The sequence below is a fragment of the Cololabis saira genome, chromosome 9 (genome assembly GCF_033807715.1).
Source record: "Cololabis saira isolate AMF1-May2022 chromosome 9, fColSai1.1, whole genome shotgun sequence".
Taxonomy (NCBI): domain Eukaryota; kingdom Metazoa; phylum Chordata; class Actinopteri; order Beloniformes; family Belonidae; genus Cololabis; species Cololabis saira.
Window position 1 is genome coordinate 10,228,546 of NC_084595.1, and position 24,667 is coordinate 10,253,212.

General features: G+C 40.8%; 1 protein-coding gene across 1 annotated transcript in view; it reads right to left on the reverse strand.

Moving 5' to 3' along the window:
- Positions 1–24,667, reverse strand: part of ncor2 (nuclear receptor corepressor 2) — a 154,509-nt gene that overhangs the window by 18,229 nt on the left and 111,613 nt on the right. The window contains 18 exon segments of the mRNA XM_061730433.1: positions 274–656; positions 1,270–1,450; positions 1,996–2,256; positions 2,368–2,463; positions 6,129–6,377; positions 7,645–7,848; positions 8,795–9,143; positions 10,117–10,334; positions 10,428–10,520; positions 12,844–12,987; positions 14,218–14,368; positions 16,208–16,311; positions 17,334–17,444; positions 17,565–17,661; positions 17,750–17,886; positions 19,120–19,284; positions 21,519–21,771; positions 23,276–23,396. Of these exon segments, the coding sequence (XP_061586417.1) occupies positions 274–656; positions 1,270–1,450; positions 1,996–2,256; positions 2,368–2,463; positions 6,129–6,377; positions 7,645–7,848; positions 8,795–9,143; positions 10,117–10,334; positions 10,428–10,520; positions 12,844–12,987; positions 14,218–14,368; positions 16,208–16,311; positions 17,334–17,444; positions 17,565–17,661; positions 17,750–17,886; positions 19,120–19,284; positions 21,519–21,771; positions 23,276–23,396 (3,317 nt within the window).

Below are 24,667 nucleotides of genomic sequence, written 5' to 3' on the forward strand. Positions count from 1 at the left end.
GTCTGATTTGAACAGAGGTATGACTTCGTAATTCATGTGGGAGGGGAGGGACGCAAAAAAATTTAGCACCAGGAACAAAAGAAGATGATGATGTGTGATAATTCTAATCCCCACATCTTGCATCATGAGGGGACTCCTGGGATCCAGAGCACTCTACCGTTGTTTGTGCTAATGGCAACAAGCGCACCCGCCTCTGGCTTCCTCCCTTCCCAAGGAAGCTGACGCTGATGATAATGGCGTTTATGAAATCGGCTGCAGTCACGGCGATCTTACCGAGTGATCGGAGCTCTTGTTCCTGCATGGACATCGGTTTGTTTTGAGTCTTTTCTCTGCCGGGTGCACCGCTGTCCCCGCGGCCAGAAGGGTTTTCCGCCTGGAGGGGCAGCAGGTGTTGGGGACGGCCTGCCACCGGGGGGTAAGACGCGGGGTACAGTCCTCCCGGCCCGGGGCTGGAGAGCTTGGGGTCCGGCTTGCTGGAGGATCCGTGCTGGTCCTGCATGTGTTTGGGTAAGCCGCCTCGGCTTTTGCCCCCGTCGCGACTCTGCTCTCTGGCGACACTGGAGTCCATGACAGACTGGTAGGCGTCGGGGGGAACGCCTGTGCTTTGGAGGTGGCCAGAGTAACCCTGGTAGCGAGACGCCCCCGAGGGCATGGAACTGGAACGACAAACATCACACATTTACAACAAACGTTAACCCATCCTTGATTTTAGGATGCGTTTAGTATTTGAGCTAGTGATGCACCGATTGTTCGGTAACCGAAATTGTTCGGCCGAAAATGGCAAAAAAAACACTTTCGGTGTTCGGTGGAATAAGTTGGAAAAAAAACGAACAATTAATAACGGCGTTGTAATATAAGGAAATAGACTGGCCGCTCCGTAACGGTTGCGCACCACAAACATAAATCGTTGGCCAACCAAAAAGTAACCACATAAGAATTTTACCTAACATTCACCAGGAGGTGGAACCAAAACAACATAATGCTGGGAAATTAAACATTTTTCAGTTTTTTATGTTCAATAAATATTTTCTACCTTGTCATTTTGTAGAAGATTTTTTTTTTTGAAAAGCATGCCTAAATCAAATGTATTTGATTTATGCAATGGTGAAAAAATTGGCAAAATAAATGAAAAACTGCGAAGAACCATGGTCGGTTTTGTTCAGTATTCGGCCAAGTGTTTATTATTATTTTCGGTTTCGGCCACAAATTTTCATTTCGGTGCATCACTAATTTGAGCCAGTATTTCATATTTTAAAACATGCAGCTCACCGCAACACGGACGAGGTGGAGTGCTCGCTGACGGACAGACTTTTGCCCCCGGTGTTGTGCAGGACACTCGGCCTCTGCTGGATGTTGTCCTGGGTACGAGGTGACACCGGGGAGTGCTGGTGGCTGTACGGTTGAGATGCAGGTCTGCCGCCGCTGCTGCTGGACAGGCTGTGCTCTGTACCTGGGAAGCACCGAAAGGGGGATCTTACAGTGAAGGCGTCTTCTCTTTCGGTACATGAATGACTTACATTTTAACAAAAGGAATACAGGACTGTCTCAGAAAATTAGAATATTGTGATAAAGTCCTTTATTTTCTGTAATGCAAAAATGTCATACATTCTGGATTCATTAAAAATCTACGGAAATATTGCAAGCCTTTTATTATTTTAATATTGCTGATCATGGCTTACAACTTAAGATTCCCATAATATTCAAATTTTTTGAGATAGGATATTTGAGTTTTCTTAAGCTGTAAGCCAAAAAGCTAAAAAAATTAGAATATTCTGGGAATCTTAATCTTAAACTGTAAGCCATAATCAGCAATATTAAAATAATAAAAGGCTTGCAATATTTCCGTTGATTTGTAATGAATCCAGAATGTATGACATTTTTTTTTTTTTTTTTTTTTTTTTTTTTTTTTTTTTTTAAATTGCATTACAGAAAATAAAGAACTTTATCACAATATTCTAATTTTCGGAGACAGTCCTGTATATATCCCTTCCCTACCTGGTCGCCAGATGGGAGCGTGTTCCACATTTCCCACGGAGCCGCCCTTTTCTCTGTCACGCTCTCGATCTCGTTCTCTGTCGCGCTCCCGGTCTCTCTCCCTGTCCCGATCCCTTTCCCGCTCTCTCTCTCGTTCCCTTTCCCGGTCCCGTTCGCGTTCCCTCTCCCTGTCTCGTTCTCGGTCCCGTTCACGCTCCCGGTCGCGCTCACGCTCCGAAGACGAGGGCGGGCCTTGTATTTTGCTTATGTGTGACGAGCCAACTGAACAGGCGGGGGGGGGAAAGAAAGAAAGAAAAATAAGCCGTTATCCAAATGAATATAAGCGGAAACGGTCAGATCCTTGGTGAGGTGCTGGTGTGAGATCTGTAGTACCGGGTGAGATGGGGGAAGTGGTGTAAGGCCTGCCGGGGAAGCTGGTGCTTGTCCCAGGGATATAGGTGATGCGATCCATGGGGGAGCTGGCCGCCCCTGCAGAAGGAGGGACCAGGACAGGTAAGTGTGGCACCTGAGAAAGATCGATGATCCCTAGGGGACAGATGGGAGAAAAAGGTAAGAGACAATCTGATAGCTGGTCAGTCTAGAAAAGAGATAAACACAGCCCACTCACTGCAAAAACTCAAAATCTTACCAGGAATATTTGTCTTATTTCTAGTTAAAATGTCTCATTTTTAGTCAAAAAATGTCATTACACTTAAAACAAGAGTCATTACCAGAAAAATAACTTGTTTGACAATTTTCACCTGTGTCAAGTAAATTTTCACTTGAAATAAGTAGAAAAATCTGCCAGTGGGACAAGATTTATCTTCTCATTACAAGCAAAAAAATCTTGTTTCCACTGTTAAGTTTGTGTGTGTGTGTATATATATATATATATATATATATATACACAATGTTCGAACCTGGCCAATAAATCTGATTCTGATATGTATGCATATTTCCATGTATATGGTAATGCCAAAGAAGAAAAAAAAAGCTGGAGAGATTTGTCTACTTATTTTAAGTGAAAATCTACTTGAAACAGGTGAAAATAGTTTTTTTGGTCCAGTGATGAGTCTTGTTTTAAGTGTAATTAGATTTCTTTGGACTAAAAATGAGACCTTTTAACTAGAAATAAGATAAATATTCTTGTTAAGATTTGGAGTTTTTGCAGTGCTCCCGCCACCGACGGTCCGCCGTCTCTGCTTAAGCAGAAGAAAGAGGGTGTTGGATGGATGGATGGATGGATGGAACAAGGTTTAAATCCCTCTGGACACGAGGCTTGTGGCAATGCGTCGATGACGTCGACTTCAGAATATCGTCGACGCATCGCCACGAACACGTGGCTCCTCCAAAACAAACAGAACGGAGGCTGAAACTGCGACCTCCTCACAGCGAGCCCAACAGTCCTGCAAAAAGCCCCAAAAACAGCTCTAAATCATCAAAAGTATGGGAATACTTTGGATCTAGTCCCAAACATATTTCAGAATTGGCATAACAGACCAGCACAAGAGCGATGTTGGAGCATCTAAAGCTTGTAAAGATCCGCTCGTCTCTCGTGGAGGGGACGATGATAAATTGCAAAATATAATAAGCAAAATAATTGCAAAAACAAACATCACTTGATCAAATTATGGTATGCATCAGCTCTTACTTTTGATTTCTTCTGGTTATAACTTCGTTTCCCGGCATAAAGAAAAAAACGTTTTTTAATCGGTTAGCAGAAGCTTAAGTGCCACCGGAAAATGATTCCTACCGGAAACAACTGTTTTTTTTTAGTTCCATCCGCCATGGAAGGTTCCTTTCTTTATTAGACTTTTTTATGTAATAAAAATACCGGTATGTAATTTACTTGGGAAAAAGTGCCTTTTAACTTGTTATTTTTAACGCATTTGGATAATATGCAGGGTTTTGCATTGCACTGCATTTTCTTTTGTTGGACTGTAAGAGTAAACAGGCTGGCGTTTTTATTTTGTATAATTAATTCTATATTTTTATTTTGCTGTGCAAAACTGTTGTTTCATAAACTATATTATTATGGATTTTTTAAAATATTTATTTGATACATTATGGTTTTTATTAATTTAACAACAGAAAAATAATCGTTAGAATAACCGTCCAATTGCTCGTTAAATTAGTCGACTAATCGATAAAATAATCGCCCAAAAAATGTGATTTACACTTTGGGACTTCTGCATTTACCTTGTGTAGAAATGTCTTAATAAGGCAGAGTTGACGTCTTTTAGCCGAGCAGCAAGATAAGTTGATGAGCTAGTGGGTGAGTTGGAAATGAATCTATTATTTATCTACTTTGTTTAGCGGAAGACTGAGCAAGGCTCATCCAAACACATCAGTGTGACATTAGGATCCAATATACAGGACTGTCTCAGAAAATTAGAATATTGTGATAAAGTCCTTTATTTTCTTTAATGCAATTAAAAAAACAAAAATGTCATACATTCTGGATTCATTACAAACCAAATGAAATATTGCAAGTCTTTTAATATTTTAATATTGCTGATTATGGCTTACAGTTTAAGATTAAGATTCCCAGAATATTCAAATTTTTTGAGATAAGATATTTGAGTTTTCTTAAGCTGTAAACCATGATCAGCAATATTAAAATAATAAAAGGCTTGCAATATTTCAGTTGATTTGTAATGAATCCAGAAAGTATGACATTTTTGTTTTTGTAATTGCATTACAGAAAATCACAATATTCTAATTTTCTGAGACAGTCCTGTAAGCTTTCAGGCACCATAACAACAACAACAATAATAATCTGTGTTTGCAGGTGACCTTCAAGACTCTCAAGGCCACTTTTCATCACAAGGAGTTACATTAGCCCCGGCAGGACAGCACCAACCACACTGGCAGCCACCTTCATATCTGCAGGATATCAGTGGTCCGTCAACATCAGCAGTCAGAAAACACTCATCTGTCGGCCACAAGCACACAATGCAGTCTTCTATCAACTTGCATTAAGTTAAATCAGCTCTCATTACCTCCTCTTACTGTGTGGCGGACCGACAAATGGCATCCAAGGAGATTGCTTTACAACTCTCTCGTAAGAAGCGCTACTGAACCAAAGCAAGCAACCGTACACCACAGTTTGTACTTCCCAAGGTTTGCTGCTTCCGGCCACGGAGCAAACAACCACGTAATGTAACCTGAGGTCCTTGCAGCAGGTCTTCGTGTGCAGAGACTTCTCCCTGTGCTGCTTCTTCTTATTTCACTGTTTTCCCAGAGGGCACAGCATAGCCACAAACCAATTACTGCAAATGGGTGTGAGGACTATAAGAACAGCGATCAGCTCAAATTGCTGCCTGTTCTGTGTGTAAACAGCCAAACAGAACAGATCAACAAAGTCAAAGACCTCTCCGTCTTCAGCTAGCGAAAGCTGCAGATGTGTATTGAGCTGTTGTTTGTGGCTAAGAATTCCCCAACCATGAAATAAACCTTACATTAGACGTCACCTCCCTGACTTGCTGTTCTGTTAAGCATCTAGTTAAAGATGTACAGGACTGTCTCAGAAAATTAGAATATTGTGGTTTTCTGTAATGCAATTACAAAAACAAAAATGTCATACATTCTGGATTCATTACAAATTAACTGAAATATTGCAAGCCTTTTATTATTTTAATATTTCTGATCATGGCTTACAGCTTAAGAAAACTCCATCCATCCATTATCTATACCCGCTTTATCCTTTGCAGGGTCACGGGGGTTTGCTGGAGCCTATCCCAGCTATTTTCAGGCGAAAGGCAGGATTTTCAAGCAAAAAGGCTTCAGAAAACGCAAATATCCTATCTAAAAAAATTAGAATATTCTGGGAATCTTAATCTTAAACTGTAAGCCATAATCAGCAATTTTAAAATAATAAAAGGCTTGCAATATTTCAGTTGATTTGTAATGAATCCAGAATGTATGACATTTTTTTTTTTTTTTTTTTTTTTTTTAAATTGCATTACAGAAAATAAAGAACTTTATCACAATATTCTAATTTTCTGAGACAGTCCTGTAGTTAAAGACGTACATCAACCCTCGATTATCAAACAGAATCCAGGCAACAGAAAACCCTTGATGTTTCCAGATTGAACCAGAGCGTGGGGAAGTCTGTGTGAGCTTCTGATGGGACTTGCATCCAGTAGTCTTACCACGTGGGGCAGCAGAGTAGGGCAGGGGAAGGGCCTGGTCACGCGGCGGGAGGCCCCGGAGCAGGTCGGAGCGCTGGGCGGCCATGGCGGCCGCCGCCGGCCACTGGTGCATCTGCTGAGAGGTGATGTAGTCGTTCAGCAGCGTCTGCCGGTTCTCCAGGGCCGCCGTGTCGGGAAAGCCCCGGATAAGGTAGGGGTAGGGATGAGGGTACGCTGGGTTGGGGGTTAGGTGGCGAGGCAAGTAGTAGGCTGCTGTAAACAAGGAAGGAAACATGTGTTAGCAATCTTCTACAGCTGACAACAGAAGCTGTAAAACTCATTCAAGTCCACAAAGATATTTGTTTTTATTTCTCATAATGAAGTGTTTTTTTTAAGATAATACTCTTGTTGTGGTTGTGTTTCTTTCACGGATTGAAAAGGCAAGAACTTCTGAACTGGTTTGAAATTACCAACAACCAATCTAACATGAACACATTTATCAACCTTCGGTGCAGATTAAAACTGAAACCATTTTTTGAAAGCTTAGTTTCTCATTAGGAAGAAATCTGTATGACATATTAAAAAAAAGGATAATAATTAATATATACATATATATATATATACATACAGTACAGACCAAAAGTTTGGACACGCCTTCTCATTCAAACAAATGTGGAAGTTTGTCCAAAAATATATAATGAAAAGAGAAAAGAAAAAGAGAAGAAAAAAAAATAAAAAAAAATAAATAAATATAAAAAATATATATATATACACACACACAGGACTGTCTCAGAAAATTAGGATATTGCGATAAAGTTCTTTATTTTCTGTAATGCAATTAAAAAAACAAAAATGTCATACATTCTGGATTCATTACAAATCAACTGAAATATTGCAAGCCTTTTATTATTTTAATATTGCTGATTATGGTTTACAGTTTAAGATTAAGATTCCCAGAATATTCTAATTTTTTGAAATAGGATATTTGAGTTTTCTTAAGCTGTAAGCCATGATCAGCAAATATTAAAATAATAAAAGGCTTGCAATATTTCAGTTGATTTGTAATGAATCCAGAATGTATGACATTTTTGCATTATAGAAAATAAAGGACTTTATCACAATATTCAAATTTTCTGAGACAGTCCTGTGTATATATATATATATATATATATATATATATATATATATATATATATATACGCACATACACATACATATGTATGCATATTTCCATGTATAAGGTAATGCCAAATAAGAAAAAAAAAAGCTGGAGAGGTATATCCAGAGAGAGAAAGAGTGCCTGGTCAGTTGTTTCAGCAAACTTATCTCAAGGTTCAAAACCCCCAGAAATTAAGCTAAAACATTTTCAGAAGCAGTTGAGAAACATAAAAATAGTCCTATTTTTATTATGAAACAGGAGCCTTTTATTGATATGTGTTGTCAAGATGCAGAGCCCGAGGGGCACATGCAGGTTGATAAATCCCAGATGAAAACTGAGGCGACTGAGGCGCGACAGGAACATTGAGAGTGGACGTACCTGGATCGATGGGGATACCGCGGGGCAGTGCTGAAGGATCAAACGCTAAGGGGATCTGCCGGTACATCTCTGTAGCTCCCAGACCCTGCAGCAGACGCTCGTACGCCTGCTGGTCTGCAACGCCAGAGAGCGGGGACTTGGTGGCGCGCATCTCTCTGGGTGTGGGCGTGGCTTTCCGCTCCTGAGGAGGATTCTTACTGGAACCTGGAGTAAAAACACAAAGAGGAATCGTCATGCACGGTTTCTGTAGGATGAAATTCAAATTATGTTGTGCCATCACCTTCTAAGCATTAAATTAACCTGTAAACATTTTAACTCAGTTTCGATCTGTAATCACAGTTTTATATCTTTCTTTTTGAATGAATGAATGAATTAATTTTTATAAAAAAAAAAAAACAGTAACATCTTCATATTCACATAATAAAGGAGTAGGAAGAAGTATACACTTTTTCCTAGTTCCTACCCCTTTATAACTGTAATATTATTACATTATTATTAATATTATATCTACACAATATCCATATAAATATAGTCTATATAAATACTACGTAAACATGCCTATTACTACATAATTATCCATATAAGTATAAAAAAATATAAATATTACATAAATATTATATCAATATATAGAAAATACAAATATTATATAAATCTATATAAACATACACTATATAAACTACATAAATATCCCTATAAATATATCTATGCTACATACCTAATAAATAAAGAACATATATTACATAATTATAACTATCCCTCTCAACATATAATATATACTACATAAATATCCACATAAATATCTAAACATATCTTAAGTATAATATACCTTTTTCCCTATTTTATTTGTTTCTCACACTCCTCGTTAACCCATTTCCTCTTCCATATACCGTACCTGTTTATAAATAATCTTTTGTATCTCTTTTTAAACAGATTTATGTTAGTACTTTGTTTCATTTCCTGCTCCAAACTGTTCCACAGAGTCACTCCACAGTTCCATATGCACATGCTTTTCTTTGTTGTTCGTACTTTGTTTTCTAAAATTTAGTTCTCCCCTTAGATTATAGCCTCTCTCTCTGTGAACATTCCTCTGATATTTTTTGGTAGTAGATTAATGATCTTTCTTAGATCTATTCTTGAATGAAATACCCACCGTCGTGCTGCCGTTGGCTGGCCTCCCTGGACAGGGGGGAACCTCGGTGTGACGGTCCAGGGTAAGGGTTCCTTAAGGCGCCTTTGTCGTCGTAGCCTACTGGGCTATGATGAGCTTTCCCTCCCTGATCAGACCCCAGAGGAAGTGGAGAAGAGCGGGCTATAGGGCTGGCCGTGCTGACCACTGCACTGGGCCGCCCTTTAGGCGCCTCCTCGTACCGGCCCCTCTCGGCCCCTCTCATCTCCAGGTGGGAGGGCGGGTTGTGGTAGGAACGTGGTGAACTGGCGATGATGGAGCGGACGTCGTGACGTTTCCCTGAACCAGCCGCCTCCTGCTTTACAGGCGTTCCCTGAAGACAGTTACGATACGGATTAAACCAGTAGGAACCAGTGAAGGTGTGTCAACCCCCACCTGTGTTCCGTCCAGTATCCACCTTTCATTTCATTTCATTTCATTTTATTCTTTATTTCATTCAAAAAAATAAAACACTTCAATACAAATATAAACACAAATGTTCATAAATTGTGAATGAAAAGGGAGCAGAAAGAAGAAGAATCTTATCTAATCTGCCCCTTTTTCCAAGACATAAATTAAAAATTTTAAAAACAACAACTAAGTAAATACAAAACTAAAATAAAATAACCGCCGTCAATGGGTATGTCAATCAAACCTAACCCTTGTGCTATCTTTGGGTCAAAATGACCCAATCCTTCCTTCCTTCTTTCCTCCTGCTCTCACCTTCCTTCTTCCTTTCATCTTTTCCTCCTTTTTTACCCTCCTTTACTCCTTTTTCTTCCTACCTCCCTTTCGTCATTTGTTCCTTTATTACCTTCTTTGCTTTTCCTTCTTTATTTCCTTATTTTCTCCATTCCTTCCTTCTTCCCTCCCTTTTTTCTTTCCTTTTCTCCCTTCTTTCCTCCCTTCCATCTTTTCTCCCTTCCCTACTCCCTTCCATCTTTCATTCTTTTCTCCTTTCCCCCTTCCTTCCATCTTTTATCCCTTCTTTCCTCCCTTCCATCTTTCCCTTACCCCCTTTCCTACTTCCTTCTTTCTTTCCTTCTTTTCTCATTTTTTCCTTGCTTCCTTGCATCTTTTCTCTCTTCACCCTCCCTTGACCCAAAGACAGCACAAGGGTTAACTAACATATTTCATTATATTTATTTTACATACAGGCTTTAATTGTTCTTTTGAATGTAATGTTTGATTTGGATTCTTTGTTTTCTTTATTCAGATTGTTCCAAAAACTGATTCCTTTCACAGAAACACAACGTTCCATCAATTTAGTCCTGAATCTTGTTTTTTTTTTTAAATCTCTAACCTACCTGAACTATGACGGCGTCTTTGGCAGGCTGTCTTAGCTCCTCCCTTGGAATGAGGTGGATGGAGCGTCCGGGCTCCTTCACCGTCTGCACGTTGGGGTCTCTGCCCTTCCCCGGGTCGCTCAGCGAACCGGCCCCGCGGGGCGGCGACGGCTCTCTCTTCATCTGCTTGGCTTCCCTCCTCAGGTAGCCGTCCTGAGGTTCCAAATGACGCGGTATACCTGAAATTAAAAATATATATGTATGTAAATTCCACATTATGTTGATTTAAAATAACTGAACTGATGTTTATGGTGTAGATCCAGGCCTGGTACCTTGTGAGATGGAACCACGGATGTGGTGAGAGTCCTTGTAAGGTGTGTGGTGCGGACTGTCCCGGTCGTGAGGCAGGGCCCGACCAATCAGACCTGACGCAGAAATAGAGCAGATTAAAAAAGGACATCCAAAAAAAGAAATACTGTGATTTCTCTGTCTACTTGGACTTTTATTTATTAGCAGACAATATGACCCCAAGAGAGTCACTGTTTCTTCTCATCAACTTCAGTCATTTGCAATGCGGTCCACTTTTGTTTTTCGAATCCGAAACAATCTCTAAAATAGGGGGGGGTGAAAGAAAATGATGATGGTGCCATTTAAGGAGGTGACGTCATCAGGTGACCGAAGTGATGGGTTCGGTACAAAAGCAGTTTCCAAATGTATTTTTCCTCAAAGAAAGACTGGAAGGTATTTGGTAATTTCTCCTACTATAAAGCCTAACATCGTTAAATGACTCGAGGAAGGTGGAGGAGTTGGAGTTTGTAAAGCGCAACGTTTCAAGACACCTGTGATCTTTGATCACCGGCGTTGAAAACCATCACTCATCAATAGCTGTTAAAACACATTCATTAGGTAATATTTTGGGGAGTTACAAAATCCCACATAAATGCCACTTTACTGGGGGCACGGTGGCGCAGCTGGTAGTGCAGCGGTCTCACAGCAAGAAGGTCCTGGGTTCGATTCCCGCCGGGGGACGCTGTGGGTGCTGAAGTGCGTGTTAGTTCCCCCATGACTTCAGTGCCCACACCATGGGTGGGGTTGGCAAAAGGGCCTTTCTGTGTGGAGTTTGTATGTTCTCCCCGTGTTCCCCTGGGTAGCTAATGTGAGCTACCCTCACAAAAACATGCAACAGTCCTGGGCTATACACGCGCTACGTCCGGCCGGAGAAACCCCACCCTGTCTGGTGAAAAGATGCGGCCTGCTCACTCCTCAGGTTAAGGAGGAGACCTGAGCTCAGTGCAGGGCCCTCCCGGGGTTGGTAGAGGATGGCAATGCCCAGGACTGTCAGTAGGTAGGAGCACGGGGTGGTAAAAATGGGAAAAAAACCGGGATAAAAAATATTTAAAAAAAAAATAAATGCCACTTTACTGTGTAAAAAAGCCTCATGTTAGCCTCGTCCAGACGTAGCGTTGATGTCTGCGCTCACGCCGAGAGAACATGAACTGTGGTTAGATGAGGCACTATTTCAAATCTGTCTTTTTTTATTTATTTATTTATTTTTATATATATTTTATATATTTTATTTTTTTAAAGACTCCAGTCCAAAATTGGGCTGCGACTTGGGGTTGTACGCAGTACTGGAGTTGAGTTGAAATAAAAACGGTCCAAATCATCCCCCTGTAAAACTGCCATCCCCTCTTTCCATCCCTTATGTCATTTCATCAATGAATGTGGTTTTACTGCTATTTCAACATTTAGAGTCATCACCAGAAAAATAACACCAGAAAAATAAATTATTTGACAATTTTCACCTGTTTCAAGTAAATTTTCACCTGAAATAAGTAGAAAAATCTGCCAGTGGGACAAGATTTATCTTCTTATTACAAGCAAAAAAATCTTGTTCCACTGGTAGATTTTTCTACTTATTTCAAGTGAAAATCTACTTGAAACAGGTGAAAATTGTTGTTTTTTCCAGTGATGAGTCTTGTTTTATGGAGTACGTATGGAATATCGAGCTGGATGTCCTTAGCAAAGGTCATCCACACTTGGGTAATGGCTGCGTGAAAGCAGACAGTTTGGAGAAACTTCAGGCAGTTATCCATTAGGGTCTGGGGTAGTTTTACAGAACATGCTCCACCCAAAAACGCTGGTGCTGGATGGTGTCGACTCAGTGCTTTGGGCAGGAGACGACGATGACAACGTTCAGTCGTCCTGATACCCCCTTCAAGCTCCGAGGCCTCTCTTCTCATTCGTCACCTCCAATGCAGTAACCGTCTCAGCTCCTTTAACGCCGATGTTTCCATCCCAGTTACTTTTATCTCCTTCTTCACCATTGTCTTCTTTTATAAACTGGTAGTTGACGGTGAAAGTGGTTTACTAACGCCGCTAGCTGGGTGGGATGGGATGGTAGTTTGCCAATCCAGTGGATCCTACCGGGCTCGTCACCAAACATGTGGACAACAGATGAACTAACCGAGGGGGAAGTGGGCAGGACAGCAACCCCCACAAACATGCTTGAAGGACGAGTGGGACAGAATCGGATGTGGAAATCTTTATTAATTGGTATTTTAAAAAGGCCAGAACTGGTTTCTTTAAGCTTTGGTAGAAGGAATGGCAGCATGACACAAGGCCTTCCGAGCTTTCCCAACCTGTTTGTAATGTGCTGAACACCTTACAAAATAAAATGGTTATAAATTCACAAATGAAGCGACTGAAGGACAAACATACACTATATTGGGTTGGGAGTGGTCTTACCTTCACAGGTGGCGGCAGACAGAGAGTCTCTCAAAGGCAGCCCTCTGCTTCCCTCCATCACATCATACGGACGCTTCAAGCCCAGCATTTCTCCAGCCTGCCCCAGCCCTCTCACCTCCTCTTTAGGGGTCTGAGATGGTGGGCCTACCAATAACAAATATGTTGCTTAAAACAGGGTTCATACACATTTTAACAAACACATTTCCATGACTTTCCCATGACTTGGCAGCAGGTTTCCATGACTATACATGACCTCTAAAACATCAATGTATGAATGAAATATAGTAATAAAACTATGTAAAAAGTCAATACAGTGGAGATCTAATGACAATTATGGTTTTATACAAAATAAACATTTGTTTAAACTAAAACTGATATACCAGCACTATGTTGTAGTATATGTTGTATAGCAGGGGTATTCAACTAGATTCGGCCGGGGGCCACATCTGCAAAAGGACTGTATGGAGAGGGCCACACAATTTGAAAATGTGGGGGTTTTCAAAATGTATTTTGCACTCAAAGACGAAGACTTATGTAAATATAATACATTTGTATTATACATTTGAATATATCTAGTTTACATATGAATTATGTATTAATTGTCTCCAGATTTAGTAATTGTGAATGTTAAATATAATATTCAGATAAAGAAATATTATTTTGAATGCAAGTTCATTTTGAAACCATGCATTGTGCAAACTTAATGAAGTTGATATTGACCTACTTTTAATAAAACACGCCATAATGACAAAGCACCACTTTCCACCAAGATTTCCTTATTTGAATATTATATTAAGCATTGAGCACAACCATTTTAGTCCAGTAGCCAGTTATAAAAATATTATTAAAAAAATAAAAAAAATAAAAAATATTTTTTTTTTTTCAACAAACACCCCCTTTTTTGAAATATGACCAGGGGCCACATAAAAGCTCCTGGCTGGCCGCATGTGGCCCGCGGGCCGCCGATTGAATAGCCCTGTTGTATAGTAATCTAATATAACTATAATAACTGTAATAATAACCAATCTGCATGATGCGCAAGATGAGAACGTGAGAATGCGCAAGACTTTTCTATACAAAATATTTATTGATCAATTTTAAATCTGCCTTAAGGCTGTTATTACTAAATGTTATCATTAAGTGAGAAAAATAAATTCCATGACTCTTCCAAAACTTTTGGGGTGAACTTAAGTTTCCAAAACTTTTCCAGGCCTTGAAAATTACATTTTCAAATTCCATGACTTTTCCAGGTTTTTTCAAAATGTATGAACCCGGTTAAAAACAAAGATCTAATCATCTGTGTGGATGGTTCAACAGGTGATATTGTGCTGCTGGAAGCCAGCCTTCATCCTGTGTTTCTGCATCTGTACTCACGGTCGTATGTGAGGATGTGGCCGCTGATCCCCTCGTAGACCACGTGCCCCTTAGACAGAGCCTCGTCCCGCTCCCTCTCGGCCCGGCTGGAACTGTCCTCCGTGATTAAACGTGTTATGGTTCCCTTGTACAGCACATCAGCCGGTGTCCCCTGACGCCACCAGAGAAGAAATGAGACATTATCAGCCCGGTGAACAGCAGCAGCCACACGAGGGGAAAAGTCACACAGAACAGATGTGCAAGGCATCACCTCGGCTACTATCACAATCTATTAAAAACAAGCCATATAGCTGCCAAACTGGACGCCGTTCTCTTTGAAAATGACAGCCAAAACCCTTCTCGTCAGAAAACCACCTTCTAATTGAAATTTCTGGAAACTTTAGCACCTGCCTAAAGGGCCTTTTAACTAAAGTCTGCACTGACAGCTAATTACACCCGTGTCAACTCATCAAAACCACGGCCATATGGCCCAAGAGCATAATTACTGCACTTCTGGCAGGAAGACGGCTCAGTTGGAGAGAAATCACAGACTGTGAAACTGGTGATCAAAAATGAGACTGTTTTATATCCAAAAAAGTAAAGAGAAATGTCACTGAGAGTAAATATCACTGAGTAATATCACCAACGAAAGGCAGTAATGATGCCAATTTAAAAAAACAAAAAAAAAACACAAGCTGTAGTGTATTTACAATGCTGACGTGTGACAAAAATCCAGTTAAGTGATAAAAAGTACTGAGAATAAATCAAAGCGGGAGATGGCTGCAGCAGCTCCGTTTAAACCTTAAATCATCTCACTTCCACGCCACATACGAACAACTCTGAGACTAATTGGTCCAGAAAGGAGAACAAGTGGACGGCTGAACCGGAGACGCGGTTGTGGCTTAGAGCACATATCTAATCTGTTGGCTGCAGCTTTTCCAAGAAGTGTTTACCTAAGGGGGCGTGTGTGTGTGTGCCTGCGTGCGTGTGAGGGGGGTGTTGTTTACAAGATCAGACGGCAATTGCAAAAGCAGTATCACCTACTCTTCCACAAAAAACCCATCATCCCTATAAATCCATGTGATTACTAGGTAAATAACACGACAGCCTGCGTTATATCACTGACTCATCTTCATCTCTGCTGCTATCTTCCAGCAGATATCGGCCGCCGCTACACTGGCGGGGATATCGGTGACTGGGTTTATCCAGCATCTAGAGTACATGGAAAAATAAAAGCAGGAACAGATGCGGAACACCGTGTACCTGTTGCCGGAGCAACAGGGCCATTTAGAGCGGCTGTCGTGTCCCTGCATCTCCCAAATCCAGCGCTCGCTGTCATAACCTCTCCCCAACTCAGTCATTTTCATTGCTTGTACAAAGCTCAGACACACAAAAGGCGGCCACATTTGAGCGCAGCGACTTCGAGTACGTGTCCACGAGATTACGTCAGCATTAGCAGAACTAACGTTTCCCGGACATACGATGAACGTTTAACACAGTTGACAGCTTCAGTTTCAGTTCACCATAACAATGGAGTTAATCCATTTCAGGGAAGTGGCATTAACCTAAGAAATCCCCGCTTTGATTGTAATTTGAGGAAACACCACAGAGAGTGGGAAACACACGAGGCTCAAAATAATCTAAAGCATAACAGCAAGTCCCCCCTAAACATGCATAATGAGGTTAAACAGGTTATCTAAATGAACTTCAGAGGTTGCTAAAAGGTTCTCAGGATAAAAGGGGAAGAGAACCCTTTGCATTAGTCTGTCGTAATGCCCTACATGAACTCAGTCAGCAGAATATTCATGACACGTAACCTTAACGATTGCCCCATCCTACGGAGAAGTGCCAACAGAGGAGCACGGATCGCACAAAGAGAATATCTTAGAGAGAAGTCCCTGGCTCAAAGACGCATGAAGAGGTTCTGGGAATTTAACAGCCGCTCTTCAAAAATGACCGATGATGACTAGTCTCCAGCTGAGATGCAGCAGCCGGAGTAACGGAGCCGTACCTGAGTGATGGAGCCCCCTCGGTAGGAGATTGCTGACTCTGGATGCATTCTGGTCCCCGGGATGCCCTTGGTGATGCTCCCTCCCTGGACGGCTGGGATGGAACCTATGAAGACGGAGAAGTGAAGTAAAGATGCTATCAGAGTAAAGTCAAGCACATCCAGGACTAAACCCCAACACATTTTCATCTCAAATCCAAGTCTTTCTTGAGTCACTCAAGCACTTTTTTGTCTTAATCAGAAATCAGTTTAGAGAAGGTTTGGCCAAACGTTTAATCCCCTACGCAGGATAAGGAGTAACGAAATAAGCCCAGCTTCAGCAGGAAACAGGGGTATGAGGAAATTTGATTTTAATTCATTTATTTTGCACATTTTTGAAAGAAGAAAAAATACAATGGAATGCGTTTAGAGAAAATGAAAAAGAAATTAAAAAAAAACAAAACAATAACATAAAAGAAAATGTGCTGGAGATGTCAAAAACCGGAGAGGGCTTATAGAGTGAAAAAAAAAACACAAGATAATTAAATAATAGTTAAAATAGACATCGTAAAAAAATATGATAAAAAGGAGCAGACTGTAGCATAAACCAAAACAAAGAGCATCTGGATATCTAGTATATACAGGACTGTCTCAGAAAATTAGAATATTGTGATAAAGTTCTTTATTTTCTGTAATGCAATTAAAAAAAACAAAAAAGGTCATACATTCTGGATTCATTACAAATCAACTGAAATATTGCAAGCCTTTTATTATTTTAATATTGCTGATTACGGCTTACAGTTTAAGATTAAGATTCCCAGAATATTCAAAATTTTTTATTTTCTTTAGCCATGATCAGCAATATTAAAATAATAAAAGGCTTGCAATATTTCAGTTGATTTGTAATGAATCCAGAATGTATGACATTTTTGCATTACAGAAAATAAAGAACTTTATCACAATATTATAATTTTCCGAGACAGTCCTGTACAGTGTACTTGTATGTACATGTAGAGACAGACACACAAGCTACACACAGACGTTGATGGTACTGGGTCAGCAGCTGTTTACATTTCAGCTATGAGTTTGTTTTTTAATCTTTTTTTGAAAACAAAGAGGGGAGAATGAGGTGAGAAGATGTGGCACCCACCACGTCCTGAAGCAGCGTCATGAGGCCCCCCCTGGGTCATCAGGCTATCAGCTTGGGAGGATGAGCTGCGAGGCGACAGCTGTTCCTGCTTGACCACTGGGAAAGTACCTGCTGTACGGCACACGGTACGGCAGCGTGGAACAAAGCAAGCCACGCAGAGGAGGTTATGAAACGTCTGTGTACCAGCAGCACCAGATTAAGTCAGATCTCTAGTCAGCTAAAGTTACTCACCCGCTTTCTTCTCTATCCAAGGCAAACCCATCAGTGTAGGAGGCATCTTTGTATGGTCCAAGCCATGAGCTGGACTGTGCAACTGTACTGGGGTACCCTGAGGAAGAAAACAAACATGTATTGGGTCATTTTTGTTAAATAAACCAATATATATGTCATATATGTGGGTGGGTGTGTCCATATACCTGTGTGATGGAACCTCCTGGCTTGGAGGAGGAAATAAGAGGTGGGGGCTCCGGCATCGTGAGGGGTCTCACTGCAGCTAACCTCACGCTGTCCTGGGGCAGGCCGGAGAGCGAGGGGTGGCCTGCTTGTGTGAACGCTACAAAACAGACATTGAGGAGGAGAAAGGACTTTTATGAACACTTTAACATCAAAGCGTACTTCTGCCGCCGGAACAGATTTTATTTAAAGGGGACGTATTATGAAAAACATGTTTTTTCTTGCTTTAACATATATAAAGTGATCTCCCCTCAGCCTGCCAACTCAGAGAAGGAGGAAAGCAACCAAATTCTGCAGTGTCTGTACAGCCGCCCGGATGAGCCGTCCAGTGTGATGTGGATCTACGAGCCAATAAGATTCTGCTCCCTTTCGTTACATAACGATGGGAGCGATGCGTGAAACCACGCCCACAACTAACTCTGGCCGGAACAACCATAGACATATAAACGTAGATGCCCCATCGAGTGCTGAGCCGTACGTCAACGTCGCCGCCATATTGGATGTTCAAGACTGTGCTGTAAACTAATACAAGTAAATTTACTTATTTTCATAAAGCACCTTTCTACAAAGAAATGTACGTTTTACGTCTCATTTATTCATTCACACATGCACTAATATACTTGGGAAACAGTTAGGCACCAAATATAATATATTTAATTTTCTCAGATGGCAAAAATAAGAACTTTATTGATCCCACATAGGAGTAATTCATGTTATATCAGCTATAGAGAACAAGGTAGTGCCGAAAAACAATATATATCCCCCCTCACAAAAATAAGAAAAATAGAGAAACATATTTTCTCATCAACAAAACATATTTAAAAATTTTCAAGTAACAAAATAACATATTTTAACTATTTTTCAGATTTTTTTCAATTATTTTATTGTCAGAAAAATGGTTCAAATGTTATTTTATTGCCTGAAAAATGGTTCGCAGCAGCGGGCAAAACCACTCGATGCGGTGTCTACGTATATATGGGAACAACAACTAACTCCGCCAGCCGGAGCTTACGCCATTTTCTACGTGTCATTCAGGCAGCCAATCAGCACAGAGCCTCATTAACATAGAATAGAGCCTCAGAATCCCACATAGATAATGAGGTTAGAGACTGGGAAGGTAAAGACATGGCTTAGAGGCTGAATTTCTAATTTATTTAGCAAAAACAATCAAAAGCTTGTTTTTAAGACATTCAAGGCCTGTTTAAACTGGTATTAGATGCCATAATAGGTCTCCTTTAAATAAATAGAAAAATAGGCTGATGCACAGCTGCACATGAATATATGATGCTCCTAAATATCTTGGTGACGGGATGACGGAGGGAAGACGACTTACTGCTGAAGTGGAGCAGATGCTGGTCATGGCTGATCTTGGTCATGTCTCGTGGGGACATGGGGTACGGAGAGAGAACCGAGCGGCCCAGGCTTGAGGTCCGCAGGTCATCCGGGCCCACTACCTGCTTCTTGGCTTCACCATGTGGAGAGAAAGATCGGGATTTTTCTGCAACGTCGGCACACATGAATATGGAAATTAGCTGAGCTTCCGCTGGTTCAACAAAGCTTGGTGCAGCCACAGCTTAAACTTTAATTATGTGTACAAAGTTCCCCTTTACTCATCAATCCAGTCCATCGTTTCCTGAGTCTTTTGTCAGTGTCATCATAATGAAGAGATACAGCCCATCATGTCCCTCCTAAAACGCTGCTTAACTGCCACAAACGTACACAAAATCTGTTGTCTATAGTAGGGCCGTGCAATTCATCAAATATTAATCCTTATTTCAATTTTGCCTCCAGCCATTAAAAAAAAAACGGAGTCAGTGAGACTAAACAATGACTTTGACAGAAATTCTGTCTCATTTTGTGAATGGCAGAGTTCAGGCATTAAATTCTCCTACACAATAGGTGTGACTTCCTCCTAAAATATCCTTTCTTCCAGTAACACAGAGGGCATGCTGGTGTTTCTGGCCCAAGACATCCCAACGATTATTAAAGCACTTCAACTAGGGGTGTAACGATACACTAATTTCACGATACGGTACGATACACGATATTGAGGTCACGATAACGATATGATACGATATTATAGCAGTATTTTTTTAACAACCTTGCATGAGGAACATATGACGAAAAAATTGTCTTTTATTTGAAAGACACAAAATACAAAACAATACTGTGCGTTTGGCCTATTGTTACAGTTTGTAATGCTTTATAACTGTTTAAGTTTTAAAGAGAAAGCCAGGCCAACCATTTTCCACAAACTGAACTAAAAGTAAATGTCAGGTTTGCATTATGCATCTTCAGTTTCATACAAGTACAAATATTTTGGCACAAACTGAATAGTTTCTCTCATGTATGATTTGACTTTTTTCTTTTCCAGAAATGTAACAACTAAAATTAAATAAATAAATAAAAGTAAATAAATACATACAATTTTACATCATAAAAAAGATTGATTCATGCTCACCTTATAAGTGTAAGAGGAGATTTATTTTTGTTAAGAAGGTTATTTTGGTAATTCAGGGTTCATTATTTTATAAATATATTCTTTATATTCTGATGTAAATCAGGGACTATAATGACACTAGTCAGTTTATCTGTAGTGATTAGTCTGTTTTAGATTGGGCGGAGTGATACGCCACAGTACGGCACTATGTGCTGTGTTGATGTTTTAAAATCCTACACTGTTGAGCGGACATTAAAGTACTCTCGAACTCAGAAGAAGTTGTCCCCTTGTTATCCTACTAAAAAGGTTTAATTTAATAAGGTAAGGCTTAACTGTACACCAGCCTTACATAAGTAAAAGCTCAATACGGGACCGCAAAACGGGACAATTTTTTTCTGAGCGGAGTAAGATTTTGGTCCGCGGGTCGAGGTGCGGTCGGATGCGCGTTACTAGTCAACACAATAGATTAATATTAATAACCTAATATCGCGATACACTTTGTCACCTCCACGACACGTATTGTGACGTTTTTGTATCGCGAAATTTCGTGGCACGATATATTGTTACACCCCTAACTTCAACCGACATTTGCTTTGTAGATCTGAATCATTATTTAGTCTTAAATTCTGTACCAAATTTAACTTAGGAAATTACATGTTAAGTTTAAGCTACTATCACCTCATGAAAACACTATGAACAGCAGTTTTAATGGGTCTAAATATGCCCCTGTAACAATATCACGAGACTTGCACGTATTTTCATTTTCTTAAAACAAAGACTATTAAAGCTGCTGTAATTCAAACACCTTCCCAGCTGTTGTGCCAAGTTGGTTAAAAAGTCCACTCTTTGTCTGGACGGTGAAAAAAACCCATTTTAAACAAGCTTATATTGAACTTTGCTGCATTCCCTTCTGGGTCAGAAGCAGCACCGGATCATTTATCAGTTCCCTCTTCACTGGTGTCCCAGAAACACAAACTTCAACAGGCTCAACGTCTGAGATCCACCGGATAAAACTGGATGAAAAGCCCTTACACCTGCATGTTCAAAGAGACTTTCTAATCACCCATTAATGATTCTATCTCGCATCATAAACTCATTTATGGAGCCATCAGCTTACCGGGGTGTACAGATGAAAACTGTGTAGTATCGTGACACAAGTAAACATGCACACAAATAATTAATGGGGAAAGAGAGATAAAAGGAGATCCAGTATTTGACACTTTGGTAACTAACGAGTGAGGAAGCCACTGACGGCCATTTCTGTGCCATGAGTTAGGTAGGTAGTTCCGTACCATCCTTTTCGCTGGTGTTTGGGGTACAAGGGCGAAGCCGAGGGCTGCTGCTGTGGAGAGCCTCGCGGTCTCGGTCTCCCTGAGGGATATAAGGCGGCTGTTTGCCTGGCTGGCCAGACGGCTGCTGCTGTTTGACCTCCTGAGACGACTCACCATGCGCCATGGTGATCTGTTGCTGGTACAGAGCCAGGGCGTGGGGGGGCAGCACCTGCCTCCCACTCCGCTGACTGCCCTGCATGCAGGCCTCCGGTGTCTGAGCGGGACAGAAACCAAAGAAGAGCGTTATAAACATGCCGCGCGCACCACAGTACATTCACAGCCTTAGCTGGCACTGGCATTAGTAATGGGCGATATTTTACCGTTCACGTTCATATACCGTCAAAAAAACTCCCCACGGTAAGAATTTGTCATCTCATGGTAAAAACGATAAATTCCCGTTGATGACGTTTTTGTGTAAATCTGATTTATGGTTCTGCGTTAACTTAAATCCATGCACAGCATACGTGAAGGAAGGAATGAAGGAAGGAAGGAAGGAAGGAAGGAAGGAAGGAAGGAAGGAAGGAAGGAAGGAAGGAAGGAAGGAAGGAAATGAGCCAGAAAGAAAGAAAGAAAGATATGAGAAAGAAAGAAAGAAAGAAAGAAAGATATGAGAAAGAAAGAAAGAAAGATATGAGAAAGAAAGAAAGATATGAGAAAGAAAGAAAGAAAGAAAGATATGAGAAAGAAAGAAAGAAAGATATGAGAAAGAAAGAAAGATATGAGAAAGAAAGAAAGAAAGAAAGATATGAGAAAGAAAGAAAGAAAGAAAGATATATATGAGAAAGAAAGAAAGAAAGAAAGATCTATATGAGAAAGAAAGAAAGAAAGATCTGAGAAAGAAAGAAAGAAAGAAAGATATGAGAAAGAAAGAAAGAAAGAAAGATATGAGAAAGAAAGAAAGAAAGAAAGAAAGAAAGAAAGAAAGAAAGAAAGAGCCAGAAAGAAAGAAAGAAAGAAAGAAAGAAAGAAAGAAAGAAAGAAAGAAAGAAAGAAAGAAAGAAAGAAAGAAAGAAAGAAAGAAAGAAAGAAAGAAAGAAAGAAAGAAAGAAAGAAACATGGCGGAAGACGGATCTGAGAGCGAGGAGCTTGAGTCATCAATTCAATTTAATTGGTGTAGTTTAGTAGCATTTAGTATCTTTTAGAGCAGTGATTTGGGGGCTCCAAAGACTGAATGTGGTGATAGATTTATTGTTACAAAGGTGGAGTTGAATTGGTATTTTGTTTATCGTTAACATTATGCCATTTTTATCGTTATCGGGATAAATGCCAGAAATTATCGTGATAAATTTAGTCCATACCGCCCATCCCTAACTGACATATGGTTGGCCACGTACACCACCTGATTGACATGATAGCAAAGGTGCATCTCTTAATCCTCGGTAGGCTACAGTTCCACTCAAGCCCGGCATCTCATAAGAAATCTATCCCTTCATCGTCCCACTGGCTGCCTTATCTTAAACAAATATGTTTTCACAGTTGCACCTGATATACCGTTATCTCTGTAAGAAGAGAGATGGGGTTGGACTGATACCACTGCCAAGGAGCACCGACGTGTGTGTCCCCGTCTGAGGGGGCTGTTTTTAGTTACCAAACACTGCACGTGTCAGATACGTGTTCCAGGGCTGGAGAGTCTGTGATGTTATTAATCTGGCTGTTGTCTAATATGCGAGGAAGCAGACACCCGCTAACACATACGAGGAGACATCTGTGACACTCACGATGGGTGGTATAGCAGCCGCTCTCTGTTTGAGCTGTTTCAGGTCCATGGGCTTCTGCAGCGGGGATGATATGACTCCATCGTGAGTGTAGTTCAGCAGGCTCGGCCGTGGAGAAGTCATCCTACAAACACACACACACACACATAAAAAAGTGTTTGTGGAAGTGAAGAGGAGGCTGACAGACGGTCCAACATTTCCTGTTTATCGTGTTTGCAAGTTGCTGACGTATATCATAATTTGAAATGGCCATAAACTAACAAGCGCTGTTTGCTTTAACCCTTGTACTGTCTTCGGGTCAAAATGACCCAATTCTCCTTCCTTCCTTCTTTTTTCCCTTCCTTCCTTCTTTCCTCCTGCTCTCTCTTTCCTTCTTCCCTTCCTCTTTTCTCCCTCCCTTCCTTCTTTTTTCCCTTCCTTCCTTCCTTTCTCCCTTCCTCCCTTCATCTTTCCTTCCTTATTTTCTCCCTCCCTTCCTTCTTTTTTCCCTTCCTTCCTTCTTTCTTTCCTTCTTTTCATTCTTGCTTCCTTCTTTCCTTCTTTTCATTCTTGCTTCCTTCTTTCCTTCTTTTCATTCTTGCTTCCTTCTTTCCTTCTTTTCATTCTTCCTTCCTTCCTTCTTTTATTCTTCCTTCCTTCCTTCTTTTATTCTTCCTTCCTTCCTTCTTTTATTCTTCCTTCCTTCCTTCTTTTATTCTTCCTTCCTTCCTTCTTTTATTCCTTCTTTTATTCTTCCTTCCTTTCTCTTTCTTTCCTTCTTTTCATTCTTCCTTCCTTCCTTCTTTTATTCTTCCTTCCTTCCTTCCTCCCTTCCTCCCTCCCTCCCTCCCTCCCTCCCTCCCTCCCTCCCTCCCTCCCTCCCTCCCTTCCTTCCTTCCTTCCTTCCTTCCTTCCTTCCTTCCTTCCTTCCTTCCTTCCTTCCTTCCTTCCTTCCTTCCTTCCTTCCTTCCTTCCTTCCTTCCTTCCTTCCTTCCTTCCTTCCTTCCTTCCTTCCTTCCTTCCTTCCTTCCTTCCTTCCTTCCTTCCTTCCTTCCTTCCTTCCTTCCTTCCTTCCTTCCTTCCTTCCTTCCTTCCTTCCTTCCTTCCTTCCTTCCTTCCTTCCTTCCTTCCTTCCTTCCTTCCTTCCTTCCTTCCTTCCTTCCTTCCTTCCTTCCTTCCTTCCTTCCTTCCAGGATTCACAGAATTTAGTGTTTATAAAGCCCCACGACAACCAACGTACCAGTCCCCGTCGGGAACCGTAACCGTAACCAGGAACTCACAGTCGGGACGTGGGAGTTGATCCCCACGACCGCCGGGGGAAACTATCTGTTGGGAATTGTTTACTTATTCGGTGCACGAGGTTACATCAGAGCGACGACTACATGTGTGATACATTATGGCGACCTTTCCACCCAA